The 25,689-nt window shown below is 48.4% G+C and overlaps 1 protein-coding gene across 1 annotated transcript in view; it reads right to left on the bottom strand.

The window, feature by feature from the left end:
- Positions 1-25,689, bottom strand: part of SH3RF3 (SH3 domain containing ring finger 3) — a 367,719-nt gene that overhangs the window by 60,286 nt on the left and 281,744 nt on the right. Inside the window, exons 5-7 of the mRNA XM_012440715.2 lie at positions 25,263-25,366; positions 12,675-12,845; positions 8,170-8,423 (exon numbers count right to left, since the gene is read on the bottom strand). Of these exons, the coding sequence (XP_012296138.2) occupies positions 8,170-8,423; positions 12,675-12,845; positions 25,263-25,366 (529 nt within the window). The remainder of the gene's footprint in view (positions 1-8,169; positions 8,424-12,674; positions 12,846-25,262; positions 25,367-25,689) is intronic.

Below are 25,689 nucleotides of genomic sequence, written 5' to 3'. Positions count from 1 at the left end.
GCTTGAAGTTTAAATTCAGCATGTTTAGTCTTGGATTTTTGGTTATTTTTCCTACTCAGCACTCTTTGTGTTTTCTGTGTGAGGACATGAGCCCTTCTTCAGTTTTGGAGAATTCTCAGTGACTATTCCTTTGAATCTTCTCTCTGTCCCACCCTTTTATTTTTTAGTTATAAAAAAATCCTGTTAAAAGTAGTTTGGAGCACCTCAATCTATCTTGATCCATCATGTTTATAGATCTCTTTCATATTTTTCATCTATGCTCTGTATTCTGGATAAATTCCTTTGTATGGCTTTCCAATTTCACTGATTCCATCTTCAACTGTGTCTAGTCTAGAATTTATGGTACCTACAGAGGTTTTATATTTAAATATATATTTTTCCTCTCCAAAATTTCTAATTGGTTCTTTTTCATATCCAGTTGTTTCTGATTCATAGCCATCCACCTATTTTTTTCATAGCTTCCTGTTTTTATTTTTTATGTATATTATTTCTTGTTTTCCTCTTAGATCTTAAACACAGTGATTTCAAAGATGCTTTCAGATTTCTCCCTTATTTCCCTCCCATCTCTTGGGCTTATTGGCTAACTTATGTATGAGTTTCCCTTCTGTGCTTTGAAATCTTAGTATGCCAGCTCACCTTGAGCTTGTGGCTCTTTGTCTGCTCCTCTGGGTCTGGCAGTTCTGTTGTTAGTGCTGCTTGGCCTCTGGGACCCTCCCCTAGAACTAAGTATAATGGGCTGTTTGGAGTTCTAGTCCTGCAGGGAGGGTGCTGAGCTAGTCCTAGTCCTCAGGTCAGAGCCATCCTCAGCACTGTGACCAGGGTTGGGGTTCTCTCTTCTCTCTCTCATATCCCAGGTGGAGGCTTAGTATTGCCCATCCCCTGAAAAAAGATAGAGCTGTTATAACTGGCACACCTAGCTCTGGTTCCCTGATTCTCACAGGGGCTTCTTGTCCATATTCTCCTGCAGGAGTTGAAAGTCAACTAACATGGCCTGCTTTTTATCCTACAGCCAGTAAGCCAGTGCTTCAGCAATTGGCTATTGTTTATTCAATGTTGTTTAGACCCACAGAGTTTACTTTTTAAATATTAAAAACAAACTTCCCTGTGTTTAGAACAGAATAGGGAATTTCCATATGAACTTCCTCTTCCATACTATCCAATAGTCCTTTATTCACTTCTCAGTCTACTGAAATATAGCTTTCTACTCCATCACTGCATCAAATATTATCTAGACAAGATGAATTATGATCCAACATGTCACCAAATATAATGGGCAATTTTCTGTTTTAAGAAAAAACGTCCATTGATCAATCTATCTTTGCAATAGTATTACATAGACTTAATTATTGTAGTTTCATAAGCAGCCTTGAAATCAATGGTAGCCCTCTCAAGTTCACTGTTCTTTTTCATTTCATTCAGCTCAAAATGCTTTATAATATCCCCTTTTGATTTGTTCTTTAATATATGGGTTATTTTGAAGTATATAATATTTGAGGATATTAAATATTTTATTATTTGTATTATTGATTTCTAATTCAATGCCACTGTGGTCAGGGAATGTAGTTTGCATGACTTGAATCCCTTTCAATGTGCTGAAACTTAAAAATACTGTGGCCCAGTATATGATCTATCTCAGTAAATGTTCTGTGTGCACTTGAAAAGAAGGTGCATTTTGCTGTTGCTGTGTGGAATATTCCACAAATGTCAACTAAGTCAAGTTGATTATACTGTTGTTCTAACGTTTTGCATTTTTACTAATTTTATGTCTAACTGTTCTATCAATTATTGAGAGACATATGAAAATCTCTGACCATAATTGTAGATTTATTTCTCCTTGCATCTTTATCCATAATTGTTTATGTATTTTGAAGTTCTGTTACTTGGTGTGTAAATATTTAAAACTGTTATGTCCTCTTAATAAATTGACCCCTTTATTGTTATGAAATTGCCTTTTTATCTCTAATAACATAATTGTTATAAATTATGCATTGTCTGATTAAGATAACCACTCCAGCTTTCTTTTGATTAATATTAGCATGGTATAATCTATTCTCATTATTGGCAGATTCTGTATTTGCAAATTCTTCTACTAGTGAAAAATGATTTATTTTTATGGCAAAAAATTTGAGTTGCCTGACACCCAGATTCCCAGCTGAGGTTGAACAAGGTGACATTCTGGCTTTTTGTTTCAGCCTCACACAAAGATGACAGGAGGATAGAGCCAGTTGAGGGCAACACAGTACAGTCCAGAAAGTTTTGGCTCTGAGGCCAGTTGGACAGTATTTTAATCCCAGCTCGGGCACCTGTTAATAGAGCAGCTTCGGTCAGCCACTTAATCCTTCTGAACCTCATTTTCTCTTTTGTCAAAGAAAATAGAATCTAGTAGAACAAGATGATAATTTATTTGAGATATGTGTACACACCCATGCATGCATGCACACACACAATTTCACCTAGGACTAATAGTTCAGTATTCACAAATTCAGTGGTCATGGTAACTTTATAGAGTATAACTACTGTGAATAATGACAACGTGTATAACTTGTTCCATCCCTTTACTTCTAGCCTATTTGTGTCTTTAGACTTGAAATATTAAAGTATGTTTCTTATTCACAGCATACCATTGGTTTTTTGTTTGTTTTTAGTAATATCTGACAATCTCTGCATTGTATTTAGGGTTATTTAGACCATTTACATTTAGGGTGATTACTTATATGATTAGGTTTAAGCCTACCATCCTACTATATGTTTTCTCTTTGAGTCATGTATTCATTGTTTCACTTCCCTTCTGTTAATGCTCTCTTTTGGATTAATAGGATGTTTTTATGATTCCTTTTTATTCCCTTTTTGCTTATTTGCTGTAGCTCTTTGTTTTCATATTTAGTGACTGCTTACATGTTCAATTTATTATAGTCATTTACAGATGATTTCATGACATAAAGATTCATAGTATCCAGTAGTATACCAAATTTCCACTTCTCCTTCCCCAAACTTGGTGCTTTTGTTTATTGTATATTTTACTCCAAAACTGGATTGTTTTGACTTTTGTTTAAACAGTCAATTATATTTTAAAGATATTTAAATAATAAGAAAAGATCTTATATATTTATCTATGTAGTTACCATTTCTAGTGCTTTTCATTCCTTTGTATAGATTTACATTTTCATCTGGTATTATTTGCCTTCTTCCTAAATAATTTTGTTTTACATTTCTAATAGTGTGGATTTATTAATGACAAAATCTTTTAGTTTTACTATGTCTGAATAATTATTTATTTTGCTTTTTTGAAATAAATAGATAATTACTTTGCTGGGACTAGAATCCTTGATTGATAGATACATTATTTCTTTCAGTACTTTTTTTGGTTATTCTACTGTCATCTCACTTGAACTGTTCTTGACATCATCCTTATCCTTATCTTTTTTCTGTTTCAGGTAATGTATCTATTTTCCTCTGACTGTTTTCAGGGTTTTCTTTATCACAGATTTTGAACAATTTGATTGTGACTTGCCTTGTCATAGTTTTCTTAATGTTTCTTGTGCTTGGTGTTCACCATCTGTCTTTGAACTGTGTTTGTAGTTTTCATCAAATTTGGAACAATTTTGATCATTATTTCTTCAAATCATTTTTCTGTCCCACCCTTCTCCTCTACACTGGAGACTCCAATTACACATATATTAGGGCACTTAAAGTTGTCCCATTGCTTACTAATTTCATTCATTTTTCAAAATTGCCTTTTATCTCTGTGTTTCACTTTCCATGGCTTCTATTACCATATCTTCAAGTTCACTAATATTTTTTCTTCAGCAGTATTTAATCGGCCATTAATTCCATCTAATATATTCTTGATCTTACACACTATAGTTTTTACATCCAGAAGTTTGATTTGGGCCTCATCTTCTATGTCTCTACTTAACTTTCTGAGTATGTGAAAGGCACCTGTAATACCATGTTTAAACGTCTTTGCAACATCTATGTCTGTTTGGGGTCAGTTTTGATTGACTGATCCCTTCATTATAAGTCATATCTTCCTGCTCCTTTGCATGTCTCATAATTTTTTACTTGACATCAGACATTATGATTTTTATGTTGTTGAGAGCTGGATCTTTTTTTTTTTTTGTATTCCTATAAATATTCTTAAGCTTTGTTCTGGGACAAAGGTAAATTAACTGGAAATAGCTTGACTCTTGAGTCCTGCTTTTGAGCTCTGTTGGGTGAAACTAGAACAGAGTTCACTCTGGACACAACATTTCCCACTACAGAGGCAAGGTCCTATGTTGATTACTCAACGCCTAGTGATTTCTGCTATTTTTCCAGTCTGACTGGTGGGAACAGGCACTGTTTCCAGATAGTGTGTATTCTGGGCACTGTTAGGACTAATCTTTTCTTTCTTTCATTCTTTTCCTGGCTTTGGGTATGTTTTTCATGTGCATACGTAGGTTAGTTGTCCACTGAAGATCTGAGGGCTTGCTCTGCAGCCTCTCTGTGCTGCTCTCTCCTCTCTGGTCACTGCCCTGGAAACTCCAGCCCTCTCTGTCACACAGACTCTCATCTCCACATCCTCATTGCAGAGAGCCTGTGGGGTTCCACCTGGTTACCTGCCTCTTTTTGCCACTGCCTGCAACTTCTCTTGTGAATCAGTCCTTGGTTGTCTGGTGTCTTGAAAACAGTTGCTTTACATACTTGGCTTTTTAAATTGGTTTCATGTGTGAGGGTAATTCCTGTCCTCATCACTTCAGATTGGCCATAAACAGAAGTCTAGCTCAATCTTTTAAATCTAAAAATAGGACTATGCCCATTATTTACTACCCTTTAATGTGCCCCACTGCCCTTAGGATAAACACCTAAATTCCTTACATGGTCTAGAAGAACCTCCATGGTCCACCCTGCTTAGCTTTTCAGCCTCACTGCGAGTCTTTCTTTGCTCCTGCACCCTGACAATATTCCAGTGTCCAGGGGCACCTGGCCTCTGCAGGCCAAGAGCTCCCCATGCTTCCCCTTCCTGAGTGCTTCCCTCACTCTCCCACTGCTATCTGCTGAGCCCTACCCAACTTTCAGATTTAAAGGACAGCGTGCCTCTGAAGGGAACTGTCATTTACACACTGGACTTCTCCTCCTTCCATATGTCATGTCACAACTAAACAAAGTTCCCCAAAACAAGAGTTATGCTCTTGCTTGTTGCCAGGCCTTTGCCCATGCTGGTTGCTCTGCTCGGAACCTTCTTTCTGCTTTGTCTGCTCAGACACTTCCTATTTGTCCTTTAAGATTCAAGGCATTATCACCTCCTCTTGAAAACTTTCCATAATCTTACCCCCATTCCCTCTCCTATCCTCCCCCATTGGAATGAACTCTGTCCCCCACACTCTCTTAATAACTAACCAGGCCTCCTTTGCAGCGCTTTACCAACCCCACTGCAGGACTTTGTTTTCTGGTGATTCTCTCTAATGGGGTGGAAATGGGACTTGTCTGGTTCTCCTCTGTTTCCAGATCCCTGCAGAGTGCCTTGCCTGTATCTAGCTCCTTCTTGGTGCTATTTTGCTGATGAATTTATGGCTACACTGGACTCCTGCCCCTGCTAAGCACAGACAGGAGCGTGCAAGGAACACTGGCACTTTACAGGGGGTGTTCTGCCCTTGGGAGAGGAGTTACATTAATCAAGTAGAACAAATCATATTGGATGCTATGGCCAATGCAATTAAGCCTTTGTCAAACTGCCTGACTTTGGCTCGAGATGAGAACATTGATGAAATGCCTCCCACCCGCCGGGGTTGGGGTCTGCTGAAATGGGCAATTACTGCAGGGAACAATCCATTACTTGGACTGTCAACAGTATTTTTTCTCTCTCTAAATGCAGAATGAAGTGGAAAATGCCGCGGGAACTCAGTGGCATTTAATTTACTGATGTGGCTCGGTAGGAGCCATTCTTTAACCTGGCTGTGACAGCAATAGCGTGGGGACAAGTGGTGGGCTGGGATGCATGGGGGAGCCGTTTAACCATCCCGTGCCTCACTCTCCCGTGTGTAACATTAAACTGATGGAAGAGAATGCTTGTGGCACCCTCGTGGTTACTATGGTGATTGAAGACTGAGACACAATGTTGCACTGCCCCACAGCCTTGCCAATTTCTTTTGATACTGCTTGTTATTCCACAGAGGGAGAAGTGACTGGCAGGGCTCCATTTCTTCTTTGAACTGGGAACATTTCTAGCAAGGCTTGGCGTGGAAAGACCATTATACTGGCAGACGATCCAGGGCCACTGCGCTGGGATGCTGGCTCACCGTGATGAGCAAGGCCACTCACCCTTTCTAGTGCTGGTGCACGTGGAAACATTTGTATGGCATGCCGAGCTGACTGGATGAGGTGTTTATAACCAGAAGGGACCTGGCCTGAGACTCTTGCTCCCCTGGTCCTGCCTGGGTGCTCCAGGGGTCAAGCAGATCAGTATATTGGCTACCTCTGACCAGTCAGAGAACACGGCTTCAGATCCCCAGATCACTTGCCAACTGCAACGACGGTATCCCCAGATAGAGGCTACCAGAAAACACAGATCCACATAAACCATGCTGAAGGATGGTGGATCAGAAGGTCATGGATTGTGGGGTGGGCTTAGGCACCAGATAATATTGCTGCAGATTCTTTCCCAGGGCCCAGGAGCCAGGGTTGTGAAAACAAAGAATCATTCTTGGTTAATTTAAGTAAGGACTTACAGAATCTCTGAGATGGAAGAGTAGGTCTTGGAGGCTCTGACACCAGGGCAGTGCTGAGAGCACCCATGAAGCTTTCCTAGTGCTAAATTATCCATTGCTTGACAGGTACACCACCAGCACAAGGCCAGACATAGGGCACCTGAAGTCCATCTGCACCTACTGGTGATTCTGGACATGGAGTACCCAAAGTCCACCCTGTAACCACTGATGGTGCTGGATACTGGGCACCTGAAGTCCACCCTGTACCCACTGATGATTCTAGACATGGGGCACCCAAAGTCTGCCCTGTACCCACTGATGGTGCTGGATATCAGGCACCCAAAGTCTACTTGCACCCACTGATAATGCCAGACACTGGGTACCCAAAGTCCACCCTGCACCCACTGATGGTGCCAGACACCAGGCACCCAAAGTCCACCTGTACCCACTGATGATGCTGGACATTGGGTACCTGAAGTCCACCCTGCACCCACTTGGGTGGGCAAGTGGATGACAGACATTTACCCCCCACCCTTGTCCCATCAGCTGAGACATGGGAGGAAATACGGCCTCTGCTGAGCTAAGTGTTGTCTTCTCTTTCCACCCGAGAAGCTGCTTCCTGGATACTTCTAATGGGTCATTGTGTTGGCTAGTCTAAGAAACAGTTCATTTTATTGTTTCTGTGAATTTACATTCTTTTTGCCCTTTAAGCCTCACTTTGAGAAAAAGAGATGATTTCTGAGAGGACAGGGTTGGGTAGGAAGAGACAGTCCGTGTTACAACCTCCTGCCCCGGGGTACTGGCACTGTGCCAGCGTCACTGGCTCCACTGTGGTGGAGGGTGCTGTGGCATGGGCTCCCAGATCACCCTGTGAATCCAGCATCAGCAGTTCTTATTAGGTCAACACTAAGCCACCAGCCAAGATGTGCTTACCTTCTGCATGCCCTTAAGGTCCACCCCGTACATTCTTTTCATCTCACATCCCAGGGGCAAACTGGTTTTCCTTAAGTTTCTCCAGCTGCCATGAAGGCGAAGGATCACAGCTGTCGTTCCTCCCACCTCAGAGCACTTCAGAAAGGGAAGAGTCTGGGCCTGAGTCTCAACCCAGCCCTGTCCTGTGAGATGCCTCCAATCTGGGAAGCCCTGCAGGGCCCGGCAGATGCAAGACCCATGTGGCTAGCCCACAGTCATTCACAGGGGAGGCATCTGAAAGTGCCGGTGTTAATCTCATTAGTCCATGCGGCCCTCTTGCCATGATGAAATGTGTAAATATTTGTAAATTAACTTCAGCTGCCAGGATGGGTCACATGATAAGGAAGTGACTTTCCTGGAGATCAGACATTCATGAGCATGGCAAGCACATATCACTGGTAGCACGTGCACTGCTGGAGCCCTGGGCCAAGATGTGTCTCACGAGCATGTCCCAGGAAGCTCCCTTGTTGATGCCCCGCAGGGTGAGGCCCCTGTGAGTCTGGGAATGTACCTGTTGAAATGGTGCTCCGGGCTTGGCTGGCCGCTGGCTGGGCTGAGTGCCGTAGACAGCTGCCTGTTGGGGGCGAGGCTGTGGGGTGCTGGGCGTGGGCCTGGGGAGTGGTGATGGGCAGGGCGGGCCTCGTGGCAGTGACCAGGCTGCTTAGACTCCCACTGCCTGGGTGCATGGTTGTGGTTATCCCTTTGGCCAGTGGAGACCCTCCGACCACATTATTCCGGGAAGGCCCCGCCCCTCCTGCAGGCACCCTGTGGAGAGAAAGCAGAAGTAATTCTGATGAGAGGCTCAGAGGTGATAGCACCACCTGGGCCTCTGGCAGAGCCTCACTCTGACCTGCTGGCTCTGAGAGATGAAGGCCAACTAATCTTGAGACAAAGCCCTAAAACAATGCTTGTCACTTGGCAGAAGGGCCCCCTTTATAAAACCTCCATGGGGGGCTGAATTCTCAGTGTGAAATATTTAAGAGATAGCAAAGCCACCCTGAGAAACAGAGGAATGAGCCGAATCAAATCTTTTATACCAGATCTACTGCCTTAATTTGTTCCTACAAACAGCTGTGTCTCCAGATACATCCAGAAAGAACAGATGACTCAGTCACGTCCCGCGAGGCCTTGACGCATCCAGCACGTGCGGGAAAGGATGGCAAGGATGCTGGCCGCCTCTGGGCACGGCTGCCACCTCGCACCTGCTGGCTGCTGGGAAAGGGCACACCAGCACGACATCCTTCTGAGAATGTCCAGGAGCTTGCAGCTCCATACCAGAAGTACATGCACTTTCACTCCGAAGTTTCCAGATGAAACCAGCTCTCAGAAGAGGAACATAGCCACTCTGGAAATGGGTCTTGCCATGCTGTCCCTCTGTGTATTTGCACTTAATCCATGCCCTGGAGGCAGCAGTGTGAAATATGGCTGAGTTAGGGGCTCAGAAGTTTCTGTGGATTCAGTTTCAGGGGAATTAAATGTCTTCCATTTGTCCAAGAGCTGGGTAAATTCCCCCGGTTCTGTCCCTTCAGGATCTTATTTCAAGACACACCAGAAGCCACAGGTGGGAGAACAGGCTGCCTGCCCCATGTCTCCTGGGCCTGGTCCAGCCATCTCCCTGTGGCTGGTACCGCTGGGCCTGGCCTCTAGCGGGGAAGCTCCTGGCAAAACAGAGTGAGGGCTTCTGCACAGCAGCTGCAGGGAGAGGGGCCTCTTGGAAAAGGACTCACAAGCTAAGGGACCCAGGGTGGTATCCTCCTTCCTCAGCCCTCAGAGCTGTGCTGAACTTCACCCCAGTAATCAAGCTTGTTACCAGGTCAGCCAAAACCACGAATTTAAAACTCCCATTTGTTATCCATGGAGCTCACTTTTCCCCAAGGAAATCATTTTTAAAACTAAATGAAGTGGGCTCACAAATGATGAGTCACTAATTTGCAAGGTGATACTGACAAGTCTGAACACAACAGATGCAGACACATATCTGCCTCTCATGACAGTAGACAACCCTCTCCCTCTGCCCTCATGGCAGGAATGCAGAGATACCCTCTGCTAGTCCTACGTCCTTAGTGCCTGCTGTCACAGGAAGAGCCACACACCTGCTCCCACACCTAGTTTTTAAATGAACTCGGAATGTTCAACTTTGAGCACTACACTCCCAGCCCCAAGAGCCCACAGCACTCCAGAGCCTTCCAGCACGGTGGGGACAAACACAGCTGATGGATCCAGGTCTGTGCACGAAGGGCCGGGCCTTCGCCCACCCTCCAACCACTGCCAGTAAAGGCACTGCCTTCTGCTGGGTGGCTTTGGCAATTGTCCTGAACCCAGTAGGGATCAAGAAAGTATAAGTCCTGGGGGCACAGCCTTGGAGGGGGACAGCTGTCTTCCACTTCTGAGGATAAAGACCAAGGCCAGATTTCCTGTTTTGTGCTGAGCTATGGATAGGAGTGAGGGAGGCATGGCCTCCAACATACTGACCCAGGGGCAGCTGACATTTCCTTCTCTGAGGAACCAGAGAGGACACTCAGTGGCCTCCCAACACTGCAGTTACCAAGGCAAGATTTGGAGTGGCTTTTGCTTAATGGTTCTTCCCTGCTCTGCCATTCTTTACAAAACACAGACCAAGAGGGCTTGAGGGGCGTGAGCAACCAGGAGGCACACAACAGAGGTAGAGGGAAAGTCCCGGGCCACCCACAGAGTCCTAGTGTCAGGAGCTGGAGAATCTTCTCAAAACAAACTCCCTGGCAGCAGGAGAAGACAGTTCTTAAGGAGATATTTTGATCAGAACAATTAGATTTCATTTATTGATTCAACCTGCATTTACTGAGCACCTTGTATATGCACATGGTAAGCAATGAGCCAGGGACACAAAGCTGGAGATGGCTATGGCCCAGGGGCTGGCCTGTGAGAGGACCCTGCATGCCTGCAGGTGACCTTAACAGGCAGAACTTGCCAGTGGGCTGCTTGTGATGACATAGTGGGCAGAGCCATCTATCCCAACTATGGCACAGGCAAGGATGGGGTCCTCCAGGCAAGGCTTCATATAGCAAGTGGACTTAGGACCCAGCTCGTGAAGGATATTCATGGGTGTAATTCAGAAACAGGAAGAGGGTGGAAGGCATTCCAGTATTGTGAGGGTAGGGCCACCTAAAAGAGCTCCCTGCGGTGATGCTGACTGGTGCTCATCAGGAGTTGCCCGGCCAGGTGGTGGAGGGCCCCAGTGCCATGCAAGGAAGCTGGATTTAAACCGGAGGCTTTACATTTCTGAAGGTCCGTGGAAGTTCTCAGATAAGGGTAAAGGAAGAATCAGGGAAGAGAAACTGGGAAGCCTCTGGCCTCCCTCAGAAGCTGCTGCTCTAGCCTGCTGCACGGAGGAAGAACCTGCCTCCTCACATGGGAGTGGGGTGTGTGACAGGGTGATGTCCCCCAGCAGTGGGGGTGAGCCCGAAGGTGTGGACACCCACCATCTAAGGCTGCGCCTTCCTGGAGGGCGCCAGCTGGGCAGGGTGTCCCTATCCTAGAGGGGTAACCTGCCCTTTCCGGGAAGGGCCATCTGATAACACGACAGGTGAGCCCAACTCCAGGCCAGGGGCTTCAAGCATAGGCCGGTTGCAGACTGAGAGGGCCAACTCATACCTACTGGCATGGGAAATCCAGACCAGAGACCTTCCTCAGGGCTGCGCACACTGGGCAAGTCACCCCACACCGCTGAAGAAGCCCCAGGAGGCCATGGGCAGCTCACCCCCTAAGCAGTCACCCCTCTGACCAGGTGGCTGGGTTGATGGGGGCATTTCCTGAAGCCCCTCCGCAGTTTGCTTTTCAAGCTTTTCCCTGCTGAGCATCACCTGAGCGAAGGATCTCTAACTGTCCCTTCAGCTTTGTGCCTGCAGACCTTCCAGGCCTTGGGCGACTCCATCATCCCCTGGGCGCCTCTGGGCACCTTGAGAGAGGCCCTGGCTGAAGATCACCTTGGGAACTAGAGCCACTCAAATCAACACACCGTGTGTCCCAAGACCACTCGGGAAGTAGGAATCAGCCCAGCAATCAGAGCAGGGTCTATGCGTTATTTAAGTGTTTCCACTGTAGCCTTGTTCCAAAGACAGGAGAAACCCAAGCCCACGTCTTTCGCTTCAGTGTGTGTCCTGCAGTGTCAACACAGGGCGTGCCCACGAGGGGCTTCTGTGAGTGAAGCTGACTGACATCACCAAGCTGTGGACCCTCATCTCAGTGAAAAGTTCCCAGACAACCCCCTTATCCCTTCGGTGACTCTAAAATTACATATGCTATTTTATAAAAGTAATAGAACAGAGAACTTACTAAACACTAACAATACAAGGAAAAAATCTATGACCACCATGCGACTACTCAACAATTGTTAACTTTTGGGAATATATCATTTTTCCTTTGCATATATGTATATAGTGTTTTACATATCACACATCTATATGTGATGACACACACTGCACACATGTGCATACATACTGCACACACACATGCTGTACCCACATTTTGCACACACACACATGCACACACTATACAGACACACTGCATATGTGCACACGCCTTGTGCTTACAGTATGCATATGCACATGCACAGGCACACACACCACACATATACTGCACACATGCACAGATACATACAAGCACACAGAAGCATGCACACACTGTACACACACATACACACTGAACACACTGTTTACATGTGCACAGACTGTCCTCACACAAACACACTCTCACACTTGACACCTCACTCTCTGGTGACTTTCCTGTCCCTGCCCCTCCTGTTTCTGTTCTTCTCCCCTTGGTGGCCAGTGTCTGCTGAGGACAGCAAAGGAGTTGAGTGCAAACCCAGCTCAGAAGGTAAAATGCAGGCCTGGGGACGCCAGGGCTGAATCCTGGGCACTGGGGGCCTTGCTGCCTTCTGGGCCTCACCCACAGCATGGCCTCCAGCAGTAACAACGGCTGTAGGGCATGCAGGCCCTTGCCCTCTCTTTGCCCAGGCTGCCACCACCATGCCCTCACCTGGAAACGGGTGTCACGTAGTTTCCGGGGAACACCCCAGAGACCCCAGTCCTCAGGGACGCCCCCTTGAACCAGCCGTCCTGACACTTCTCGAGGACCCGGTACATCTCGCCCTTGTGCAGCTCCAGCTCGTCACTCTTCTGGGGCTTGTAGGCATAGAGCGCCAGGTACCTGCAGGCAGAGCATGAGGCCAGCATCAGTGGGAGCCCTCCCGGGGAGCAGGGGACTGGCTGGTGTTCCTGGGGGGAAGTTGTCTTTGGAGGAAACCAATCTAAAAAGAGCCACTAGTGTTTGTGGGCGCTCTGCAGTTTACAGAGGGCCCATACACCCTCCCTGACTCACTTCTCACAACAAACCCAATAGGCAGGGGAGGGTGGAGGCCTGCAGGGAGCTGCCCACAAGGAAGGGGTGGCCTGTCACCCACAGCCTTGGGAGTGACACCTGCCCATCTGACAGATGGGAAGGCAGCTCAGTAAGGCACAGTGACCCCAAGGCCCTTGAGGACCCTCTGAACTTCATCCCAGGGTCAGGTCTTTGGACTTCCAGTTTTTTCCTCTTCTTCCCACTGTCTAAAGTCTGATGCTCTCAGCAAGGAAAACCTTAGGGAAAACTCAGGGTGAGCTAAGCTAGACTTGGGCTGGATTTTCCTCACTTAATCTAACCAGGCCTGGTTTTCCTGCCTGGCTTATCCAATTAACTAGAGCTGGAAGAGACCTCAGAGGCCCTTTTCAGGGGAAAGGCAGTTAAGTTAGAAAATTACTGGTTGCACACTTCCTTGCAGTAATGATCTATGATTAATTATTTGACTTTTTTTTTTTTTTTGAGACAGCATTTCAGCCTGCCCACCCAGGTTGGACTGCAGCAGTGCAAGCAGAGCTCACTGCAGCCTCAACCGCCTGGGCTCAAGTGATCCTCCCACCTCAGCCTCCCAAGTAGCTGGGACTACAGCTGTGCACCATCATGCTGGCTAATTTCTTAATTTTTTGTAAAGATGGGGTCCCCCTATGTTGCCCAGACTGGTCTTTAGCTCCTAGTTTCAAGCAATCCTCCCATTTCAGCCTCCCAAATTGCTGGGATTACCCTGGCCTTACTTTTAAGTCTTATTTGCAAATAAGAAAAGATCAAATTAAGTGGTGCAAATCCTCGTCTAGGGTTTAGATGCTGTACCTCTAACTCAGCACCCTTGCCCATGGGGCAAGCTACTCTCATAAAGTACTTAACTATACCCATATCTTTTCCTTGTAAGGAATGGATAATACTTAGAAAATTGCTCTGCTATTTTTGGGATTTGAGGAAGGTTGGTTTTGAACTGATGGAGAGAACCTATCAGATTATTTTATTTGCTCACAAGATTGCAGCCAGGGAAGTTGGTGGGGGCCTCAATTCAGTAAGAGACCAAAGACTAAAGTTAATGAAGAGTGATCTGGTGGATTTCACACCAGTGCAGGCACTGGGTGGCCATGTTGGCCCTGTCCAGGGGCGTGTGCACACATTGCATCTCTGGGTCTGTGAGGAAGCTCACAGACCCCCCACGGCACCCCCCTGATGCTGGAGGAAACTTCTAAGTGAAAACAGAAACAGAATGCAGCTCACAAGAGTTCAAGCAGGAATAAAAGAGGCCCAGTATGGAATATTCTGGAACTATGTGAGAATCTTGTAGAGATTAAAAGTTTCTTGGCCTTAACGTGAAATCTGCCACCCTTTTCCAACATCCTAATCCTACATAACAAGGCCCTCTGCCCTCATTCAGTGACCTTGGCTATTTCCTTTGCTTACAGGTGTCCCCCATGCCCTCCCCCTGGGGACATCCTGTGTGGCTGGTGTCTTTCGTTCCCTGTCTGAACACTGACAATGAAGTTAGGACCAACTTTGGGCTTCAGAAGGATACACGAAGCCATCAGGAGAGGCCCCCACTCCTCCCTGTGTTCACAGTTTCAATGCTGTGTCCAGGTGACAAACAGAGAGAACCCAGGGTGTGATTCTGTTCTGACCACCATAGAGGAAATACTACTAAGGGAAAAGTCCAGTGAAAATGACATACAATTTCAGCCAATGTGTGCCTATGTAGGAAAGCTGGAGGGGAGGGGAGGAGAATGGGGAGGAGTGGAGAAGGAGAGGGGATAAGAAAGAGGGAGAGAGGGGGAGGGAGGAGGGGATGGGAGAGGATGGGAAGGGAATGGAGGAGGAAAGAGAAGGGGGAGAGAAGGGTGGCTTCCATACAGTCTGGGCTGAGGCAAAGGAAGGCAGAAGAGGAGAGGAAGAGTGCAGAGACAGCTTGGATCCGCAGAAGGCTTGTGAATCAATAACAGTGATGCACAAAGTGATATGCCTGCTCTCAAAGAAATATAATTGAGTGTAAATCCTGCTTAAGTTAGCCTCATCTGTCGTTTTATGGCGTCAGAACAGTCTGTTTCAATGGCCATGTGTAGAATGCGCAGCCGAGTTGGCTCCTGGCCAGGGGTGGGTGGTGTGCGACTCAGGCCGAACCAACTGCTGCTTTCAGTTGGTCTTGGGGGCCGGGGCCACATTTGCTCTGGAGTGGGAGGCTTGTCAGTTGCCAGAGCAGGCCCAGAACATGCCCAGACTGCTGACCACGGTTCAGGGACTCCTCTCCATCCTGCTCCTGGGCTGGGCTGGTGGGCAAGGCGCAGAGCTGGGGGCGCAGTGTCCTGTGCAGGGTGGGCTGTGCTCCACGGAGGCTTTGTTCTGTAGATTGGCTGGGGCTGCACCCCCTGACTGGGGCTGAGCCACTCTCTCCTCCAGACCGCTGCAGGTTCCCTGCACAGTGTGAAGCTCGGTGGCTTGGGAGCATGGAAACTCCAGCGGGGCTACCACACTCGGGAGGCCCTGTGCAACGTGCTTCCTCCCCAGGGCTGTCTATGGCTTTCTTGCAGAGGTTTTAAGCCGGTGGACACAAAGGCTCGAGGAAATGGAGCTTCTGTCCATGGTCACACATGTTCAGGGGTAAGGCCAAGGCTGGGCTGCTGGAGCTGTCAGTGCAGCCTGGGGCACAGCTGGGGCAGGGCTTGGGTAAGATGAGAGCTTCAGTGGCACTGAGGTGTGGCCCGGGGGAGGCTGGGGTTCTGAATGGGATATGCCAGCCCTCTCACTCCAAGCACAGGCCCGGTGTGGCCCACCCATAAGGAGATGCTGCTCCGACGTGCACCAGGGCACTAGTGCGCTTGGCCTCTTCGTCGTATGTTTGTTCTGTCGATGAGTAATCCTTCCCTCTGGTCTCTATTTTAAGTTCGGTCTCTAGGTGTAGGTTGCTGGGGGAACCGGAATGTAAATAAGCCTGGCTTCACCTTGAAAAATCTCTTCTCCGCCTAATTTTCTTCCTCTGGGTGCTTTGTAGGGGACACCAAAAGCAGACAGATGAGCTGGGTCTGTTTTCCGGCACGCAGCTCGTGTGGGGTGGGCCCTGGCCCAGGTCGGGGTCACCTGCATCTGCTGTCCTCTCTGAGGGACTCAAGAGGAGGAGGCCTTGGAGGGATGAAGAGCAATCTGGCCCAGAGACCAGCCCTTTCCAACCTGCCACCCTCCCACTCTCAGGGTCTCTGCCACTGCCCCCTACAGCCACAGGGATATCAACAGTTACCTCGTTTCCCACCATCCGTGAGTTGCATCCTGCCAGGACTGCCAGTTCAGAGTCTCCTGGCTGAGCTGGATGGCATCTCCCACACTTAAGAGTGGTGAGCCAGTCTTCACAGACACGTGCGCCTGGGCCTGGCATGGCAGGGAGAATCAGGTGGCACCTGCAGGTAGGAGGGCTCACATCCTCCTGGCTCCTGGGCCCAACTCCCACCTTCCATTTGCTTCAGAACCCACCTTGGCAGATCAACACAGGCCCTGCGGAGCACTCAGGCCATCTCCATAACACTTGAGACCAGCTGAGGCCGCCCTGCAGGCTCAGACCTCACCTCTTTGGATTCTCACAGGTTGGTACTTCAAGTACTTATTTAAGGCAATCATGGGATTTTAGGCTCAGAGAGCCTTCCTCACCACCACCTGGTAGCGTATATAGGGCTTTCATGCCAATTAGAAAAAGCGCCTCTGGAGGGCAGGTTGCTGAGGACAAGTACAGCCTCCTCCAGGCAGAAGTGGCCACTGCAGGTGTGCAGTCAGGCACAGAGCCAGGGGCTCACCGCACCCGGGACGGTGCACAGACAGGACAGACTGGTGGCTGGGCCGACCCAGCTGGGCATGGTGTGTGTCTGATTTCACGTGCAGCCTGTTGAAACTAACAGCACAGCCTTCGCTTACCCATACTACTTCCTTATTTCTATAGCAAGATCCCACTTGCTGCTAATTGTCTGCAGATTTCTCTTCCGCTCTAATCAGAGTAAACCAAAGTATTTTAGTGCCTTCGCTAATTTCATACCCTTTCTCCTCTAGATGCTGGCTTGCTCATGCTTCTTCTAAAATAAGTAAATGATTCCCAGTTCTCCTACTAGAAGTCCCACTTCTGCTCTTCTCCCAGGGCCATGCTGGCTCGAGTTAGGGAGACGTGTGCTCCCTCCTCACCTCTTCCATCAAGGTGCAGCAGGAAGACTGACAGTAGGAGTGCTGTCAGAGCTGCACAGGAGTTCGGGGGCTGGGGGGGCGCTGGGCAGGGCTGGGCAAGTCCTGTGGAAAGAGGGCTGACGCAGGCTCAGGAGCTCAGAGGCGACCAGGAGCTGCAGGCAGGGTGAGGATGAGGAGTGTGCGCGAGTGCGTGGGGAGCTGCAGGTATGGCCTCGGAATGGCCAGCCCCTGAGCACTGCTGCCTTCGCCCCTTCCCTGAGGGCTGACATCATGGTCTGGCTCAGCCCAGTCAGCAGAAACTGCTGGGGTCTTCTGATTTCCTGGGATCCCACAGCAAGCTGCGTGGGTTGAGATTGGGTTCTTCCAGATAGAACCCAGTGTCACAGAGTTCATGGAAGAAAGTTAGAGTGGCACGACTGTGAGGCCAGCTTGAGAGCTGTGTCTTTTTCGACTGAGCCCCTGTGACACTGTGTGTGGGGCTAGTGTGCAGGGACCCCTGAAGTGTGAACCTGGGCCAGTGGTACTGGCCTCACCTGGAACTTGTTAGAGATGCAGATTCTGGGGCCTCACCCTGGAGCTCCTGGTGTAAGGCCCAGCAATCTGTGTTTTGACAGCCCTCCAGGTATAAGCATACCTGTGAGACATTTGTGGGTTTGGTTCCAGACTGCTTTGATAGAGCAAATATTGCAATAAAGTGAGTCACCCAAATTTTCGGTTTACCAATGTATGTAAAAGTTATGTTTATACTATATAGTAGCTTATTAAGTATGCAATAGCATTATGTCTTAAAAAAATGTAAATACCTTAATTAAGAAATACTTTATTTGGCCCAGCACGGTGACTCGTGCCTGTAATCCCAGCACTTTGAAAGGCTGAGCCAGGCAGATCACCTGAGGTCAGGAGTTTGAGACGAGCCGGGCCAACGTGGTGAAACCCCATCTCTACTAAAAATATAAAAATTAGCCCAGCATGTTGGCAAGCACTTGTAATCCCAGCTACTAGGGAGGTTGGGGCAGGAGAATCACTTGAACCCAGCAGGCAGAGGTTGCAGTGAGCAGAGATAGCATCAGGGCACTCCAGCTTAGGCAACAGAGTGAGACTAGTCTCAAAAAAGAAACATCTTATTCCCCTAAAATGTTAATGATCATCTGAGCCTTCAGGGAGTCAATAATTTATTTGCTGGTGGAGGGTCTTATCTTGATGTGAATAGTTGCTAACTAATCAGGGTGGTGGCGGCTGAAAGCTGGGGTGGCTGTGGCAATTTCTTAAAATAAGACAATGAGGTTTACAATATTGACTCTTCCTTTCACAATAGATTTCTCTATAGCATGTGATACTGTTTGACAGCATTTACCCACAGTAGAATTTCTTTCAAAATTGGAGTCAATCTTCTTAAATTCTGCCATTGCTTTGTCAACTGTTTATGTGCTATTCTAAACCCTTTGTTGCTATTGCAACCACGTTCCCAGCATCTTCACCAGGAGTAGATTCTATCTCAAGAAATTACTTTCTTGCTCATCCATAAAGAGCAACTGCTCACCTGTTCAAGTTTTCTCATGAGATTGCAGCTAATTCAGTCACATCTTCAGGTTCAGTTTCTAATTCTACTTCTTTAGCTGTTTCCACCACATCTGCAATGACTTCCTCCACGGAAGTCCTGAACCAACCACTCAAAGTCATCCATGAGGACTGGAAGAAACTTCTTCAAAACTCCCGTTAAGGTTGGTATTTTGACCTCCTCCCATGAATCACAAATGTTCATAATAGCCCTAAAATGGTGAATCCTTTCCAAAAGGTTTTCAATTTACTTTGCCCAGTTCCATGAGAGGAATCACCACCACCTATGGCAGCTAGAGCCTCTGAAATGTACTTCTTGGCTAGGTGTGTTGGCTCACGCTTGTAATCCCAGCACTTTGGGCGGCCAAGGCAGGTGGATCACTTGAGATCAGGAGTTTGAGGCCAGCCTGGCCAACATGATGAAAACCTGTCTCTACTAAAAAAATACAAAAATTAGTTGGGTGTGGTGGCACATGCCTGTAATCCCGGCTACTCGGAAGGCTGAGGCAGGAAAATGGCTTGAACCCAGGAGGCAGAGGTTGCAGTGAGCCGAGATTATGCCACTGCACTCCAGCCTGGGTGATACAGAGTGAAACTCTGTTTTAGGGGAAAAAAAAAAAAAAAGTATTTCTTAAGTAAGAACACTTGACAGTCTAAACTATTCCTTGATCCATGAGCTGAAGAATGGATGCTGTGTTAGCAGGCATAAAAACGACATTCATTTCCTGCACATCTCCATCAGAGTTCTTGGATAACCAGGTACACTGTCAATGAGCAGTAATATTTTAAAAGGAATTTTTTTTTCTGAACAGTAGGCTTTGACAGTGGGCTTAAAATATTCAGGAAACCATACTGTAAACACATGTGCTGTCATCCAGGCTTGGTTGTTCCATTTCTAGAGCACAGGGAGAGTAGGTTTAGCATAATTCTTAAGAGCCTAGGGTTCTCGGAATGGTAAATGAACACTGGCTTCACTTAAAGTCACCAGCTGCATTAGCACCTACCAAGAGTCAGCCTCTCATTTAAAGCTTTGAAGCCAGGCCTTGATGTCTCCTCTCTAGCTATGAAAGCCCTAGATGGCATAATCGTCCAATATAGGGCTGTTTGTCTACACTGAAAATCTGTCATTTAGTGTCGCCACCTTTATCAGTGATCTCAGCTAGATCTTCTGGATAACTTGCTTCAGCTTTTTCATCAGCACTTGCTGCTTTACCTTATACTCTTATGTTACAGAGGTGGCTTCTTTATTTGAACCTCGTGAACCGACCTCTGCCAGCTTCAAACGTCTCTCCTTTAGCTTCTTCACCTCTCTCAGCCTTCATGGAATTGAACAGAGATAAGGCCTTGCTCCGGATTAGGCTTTAGCTTAAGGGAATGTTACAGTTAGTGTGATCTTTAATCCAGACCACTCAAACTTTCTTCATATTAGCAATTAGGCTGTTTGACTTTCTTATAATACGTGTGTTCACTAGAGTAACATTTTTAATATCCTTCAAAAACTTTTCCTTTTCATTCACAACTTAGATAAGTGTTTGGCACAAGTTTCGGCCTATCTCAGCTTCTGACATTCAGCTTTTGACATGCCTTCCTCACCACGCTTAATCGTTTCTAATTTTGACTTAAAAGTGAGAGATGTTTGACTATAGCTTTCACTTCAGTACTTAGAGGTCATTTAGGGTTACTAAATGGCCTAATTTCAATATTGTTGTGTCGCAGGGAAAAGGCAGGCCTGGGGAAGAGAAAGAGAGACGGGGGAATGGTGGGTCCGTGGAGCAGTCAGAACACACACATCACTTATTAAGTTCACTGTCTTACATGGCATGGTCTGTGGTGCCCAAAACAATTCCAATAATTAACACCAAAAATTACTGATCACATCACCATGAAGATATAATAATAATGAAAATGTGTGAAACACTGTGAGACTTACCAAAATGTGACACAGAGACTTGAAGTGAACACACGCTGTTGGAAAAATGGCACCACTAAGCTTGGTGGATGCTGGGTTGTCCCAAAGCTTCAATTTGTAAAAAAAAAAATGCAGTATCTGTGAGGCACAACAAAGTGAAGTGCAATGAAATGAGGTTTGCCTGTTTTTGGTGCATTCCGAGGCTGAAGCCCCATCACTGGACAGGGTCCAGGGATGCCCAGCCTGGGTCCCCTCTGAAGGGCGACGAGTGGCTGATTGCTCACTGTGGTGGCTGCGCTGGGAATCTCCCTCAGGGTGCAGCATCACCCACGACTGCCCCTCCCAAGGGCAGCCTGAAGCCAGTGCTGGCTCCCTTCCAATGTGGAAACTCCGTAGGGCTGTCTCGGCTCCAGAGCCCTGAGGATCAGCGAGGATTCCCTTCAGCCACAGCTCGGTCTAGCTTCCTGATGGGTGTGTTCTGAGAGCACTCCCCACAAACCTCCCCATCTCAGGGTCTGCCTCCAGGAAACCCAACATAGACAGTGCTGGTACCGCCAGAGATGCGCTGCTACCACAGGGACCTGCATCTCCTTCCTTCCACCGCAGCCGGCCCTGCAGCAGCTCCAGACGTCTCTGACCTTTGCCCACCAAGCTCTATGTCGTCCAGAGACTCTCAGTGAAATTCTCTGCTCTTTCCATTTGCATCCCCCGACTTCCCTACCTACTTGGGGTCCCAGATCTGCCCTCTCTCTAGAGGTGCAGGCGGTAGGGGCGGGGATGAGGAGTACTCATCCCTCTGCTGGTTCTCAGGCTCACTCTCATCTTCTCGGTTGCATCTGTCTGTAATACCCTGAGAACGGTACCGCCAATGCCTGGAAGGGCTGACCATGGGGCCAGGCTGACCACAAGGCTGGGCACTGTCAGAGGAGGCTGGACAGCTGGCCTCTGAGATACCTCTTGGAGGCAGTACCTGGTGGCTTCGCTGCTCCAGGCCTTTATTCCAAGCCTGGCAGGGATTTATTTTACTGGGTCCTGTTGTACTGAACTCACGCCGATCCAGTCCATTGCAGACTGAGTGCAGCAGCAGCCTACTTTGTGAATTCTCAATGGAAGGTGCCCCTGTCTTGTGTTAGCATGGTTTGGTCACCAGTCCTTTCTCCATGTCCTAGAATGTGGAGACTATTGCCACTGAGGGTGGTTTGGTGGCCTTTTGACCACCAGCACAAATGGTGGTGGGGTCATGAGGAGGGTCACTCCTGATCCAGCAAGGCCTGTGAGGTCATCCCTGCCATGACAGAGAGCACATCTCACATGATCAACATCAACCACCAGATCCAGGGACCCTGTCTGCACACTAGCAGGGGAGGATGAAAACCACTGGCCACCATTCCCCTGGGCTTCCCTTTCCCTGTTTCAGGCCAACCCCTTCCTCTCCCCAAGTCTTTCTCTGGGCTCCTGGATAGGACTCCCAGGTTCCCCAGGTGCCACCTGGGTGGTCATGCACTTCACAGTGTACCTGGTTTTCCCTGCAGGTGATGAACTGCACCCATTGACTGTGGAAGTTTTCTTCTCTGATGCCAAGCTGACATGCAGTCCCAGAGCAACGCTCTGTGCCAAGAGTTACGCTGCCCTCAGTTTGCAGGTAAGCGCACCGAGCCAGACCCAGGCGTGTCTGTCTGATGCCTGTCTCTTCCTCCTCCTCCACCTCCTCCATCGCTGGAAGTGATGATGGGGCATCTGGATGGCTCCTGCAGGGTAGCCCTCTGCCCTCTCTCTGCCTCCTCTGGTCCTTCACACCAGGCAGTGGCTCTAAGATGCCCTTGCAAAAGTGGAGGTGAGAAACCACCTTTCCAAATCAGGGGCAACCTACTCACAGCATTTTCATCAGTCTTGAGACCCTCTGGGTGGGTTGACTGTGCCCAGGAGCATGGCCTCTAGGAGCAGACACTCATATCTCTGCTCCCCCAAATCAGAGGAAGGTAGACAAGCCCCAGAGCCAGAGAGTAGAGTTCTCAACACAGCAGGGGTGGAAAGGGGGTGCAGGAATGAGAGTAGTCTCTGCAGACTCACAGTCACCTCCATGCACTGGGTGAGCAAACTGAGACCCTTCTTGTGTTTCTGGGCAACAGAGCCCTTAGGGAATCTGTGTCATGGAGGCCTTTCACACGCTGAGGAAGGGACAAGAACAATATCCTGCCATCAACATGCTGACCGTGCAGGATGAGGCCTCTTAATCGCAAGGGCTCTTCATGTTTCAGTGCAAGTGACATGGCCTGGAGAGGTCGAAGCTGTGCAATCATGAAGATCAGGAACAGCGTCTCCTAAAGTCATTCCATGGCTGACCTTCACGTCAGCCCCATCTGGGCCCTGGCTGGAGTCCCAAGCCATCATTCTCAGACCCCTGATGGGCAGCAGTGCACTGTTGTTTGCTGCGGTTGTTTTTGTAACGACAGCACATCTCATGTTAAATTTCAGACTTCTGAACGTGACTTACAGACACTATTTTGGAAGAATGATTTGATCAGACCCCCACCACAGGTACTTGCCACTGATAGGGTAAGCGTCGGAATACTAGCTTCCTGGAGCTGAAGAGGATAAACTGGTGAGGTCAGTCTGATCTTTCCCTCTCTGGGGATAAAATAAAGGATGTCATGTTCTCAGAATGCATCATGCATGCTGCTGTAATGTATGTAATGCTACCTACTCAGTGTAACAGCTACGAACACACATGAAACAGACCATCACCAGTCACAGGTCATGCTGACCATGATCCAGCTGCTGCGTGGAGGGTAACTGTGTCACCTGCAGACACATTCCTACCTAAATCCTTGTCATCTTTAGAAGGACGTTGTCCAACACATGAGTTTCCCTTCCGTGGTACCCAAATCTCAAGCTGAGTGGAAACTGCCCTCCCCTGGGGGAGGAACCCAGAGGGAGAAGGAGGAGGGCTGGAGGCACAGCAACCCTGTCCCCACAGGCAGGGGAGCTGGGCAGAGAAGAGGTCCCTCCACACCTGCACCAAATTCAGAAGCCATCCACGACATGGAGGTTTGTCCACGGTTGAGGCCTCCAGAATATTCACAACTCTTGAAGGGTGACATGCCTGGAACTGTTACCTTTTGGGTCTCCAAGACAGAGCAGCCTTCTCGGGTGGCTAAGCCTTGAGCTCGTGGCAAGCTGGGGAGCCCTCTGTACCTGGGAAGGGGAGCCATTGCTCTCATGGAACAAGTGGCAGCTGCTGAGAGCCTGTGCACAGGCATTCAGCTGGTCATGGGGACCCAAAAATGAACACATCTGCGCTTTGCCCTTGAAGCACTCATGGCCTCAGCACCCTGACCTGCATCCTGCCTCTCATTTGGGAAACTCCATCAGGGCCATCTCCTGTGGGTGCAGGATTCTTTCCTCAGATAGCATCCTGCATCTAATTCTTCAAGAGGAGCAGACCCGTCACCCTCCCCCTCCCATGTGCCTCCTTGGCCCCAGCTTTGCCTGAGCTGCCAGAACTGATGGCAGGAGATGGAGGTAGTATCTTTTGTCCAGGGTTGGTGAAAACTTGAACATCAGTCTCAAGGCATCTGGAAAGTAGCCTGCTCAGGAAGCTAGGTAAAAAAATAGGTACATTGCAAATTCCTTTCATTAAATTGGTTAATTACAGTGAGAGGATGTTGGCAGCTTTCCTGCCCACCACTGGCTAAAGGCTGGCATTTCCACCGGACTTAGAGGTGGGTGAGTATGTGACAGCAGCTGAGCTACTTTTAGGAGACCTTTTGAAGCTTGGCAAGTTGCTCTTCAAAGGACTGTTTTGCTTGAAATACATCCTGTTCTGCAACAACACAGGATCTGAGTGTCCCTCTGACCTACCGTGGATCAAGAGAACTTTCTGTATTTGTCGTATTGTTTGCCAAGTTCACAAACTTCACCTTAACACAGTCATTCAAGTGATGGAGCTCTGCCGAACACAAGAGCAAAAGGGAGTCTAATTCTTCAGAACACGATTTAAATGGGGAATTTAAAAACTGCATGTATCTGTTAAGAGCTGTAATTTAACTGGGCAGATTTTCTAAACAAGATAAGCATCTCACTTCCTAGCACTGATTCATCTGGTTATATTTGGGGATGAGACGCAGCTGGCATGCACTGGTGTGGCCCTGGGACGGTGGCTGGAACACTGAACCACTTCCAAGCAGTTGGTGACTAGTGGCTGCCCAAGCTCCCAACACCACCCGCTGCTCTGCACACCTGCTTCCCTCCTGCCTCTCCCTTCCCCCCTCGCCCCCATCTCAGGGCTTTCCATGCTATGGAGGGCCATCTCCACTCTATGACTGGCTCCTCTCCTGTTAACCGGGACCTGTATTATGAATACTCTGAATATCCTCCCTGCTTAGAAGACATGTCCTAGGAACAATGACATCAGAAGGACCTGCTAGACTTTTGTCTCCCACACTCTCCTTTCAGCGGTGTTACTAGATGTATATAACAACACTGGCCAGCTAGTAACACATGGGAAAACCCTGCAGAAACCACATGTGGACAGGCCAGCCCAGGCAGGAGGGAGGGCTGCAAGTGCGGGACCCCGACAGACACAAAGCGCAGCTCACACGTTGAGGGGCAGCTGGACCTTGGGAGGTGTGCCCTGCTCTCCAGACACCGAGGCAGCCCGAGGAACAGCCGTGGGGGTGGATCCCGCCGAGGAGGAGGCATCCTGCAAACAGACAAGAGGAGACAGGGGTGAGGAGACAGAGGCTCCATCCGAGGCAAACAAACGCAAGGTGAGGCTGCATCCACACGTGCCTGTGCTTCCCCAGCTGCCTGGCTGTTCGGCCTCCAAAGTGCCGTGCCTGCCTGGTTGTCAAAATGGTTCTCCAAACATGGGAGTAGCCTGGCGGCCCAGGACCCTTGCCCCAAGGTGGTTTTCAAGAACCCCTTCCCAGCAGCTCAGGGAGCCTCCTCCAGCCTGCATCTGGGCTGGTCAGCATCGCACTACAGTCAACACGGGGGGAGGCTATGTCCCAGATCTGGCTTTAT

The sequence above is a fragment of the Aotus nancymaae genome, unplaced genomic scaffold, assembly GCF_030222135.1.
Source record: "Aotus nancymaae isolate 86718 unplaced genomic scaffold, 86718_ANA_hifiasm-v0.15.2.pri h1tg000155l, whole genome shotgun sequence".
Taxonomy (NCBI): domain Eukaryota; kingdom Metazoa; phylum Chordata; class Mammalia; order Primates; family Aotidae; genus Aotus; species Aotus nancymaae.
The sequence above is the reverse complement of the archived record's forward strand: the minus strand, read 5'-3'. Positions and strand labels throughout refer to the sequence as shown.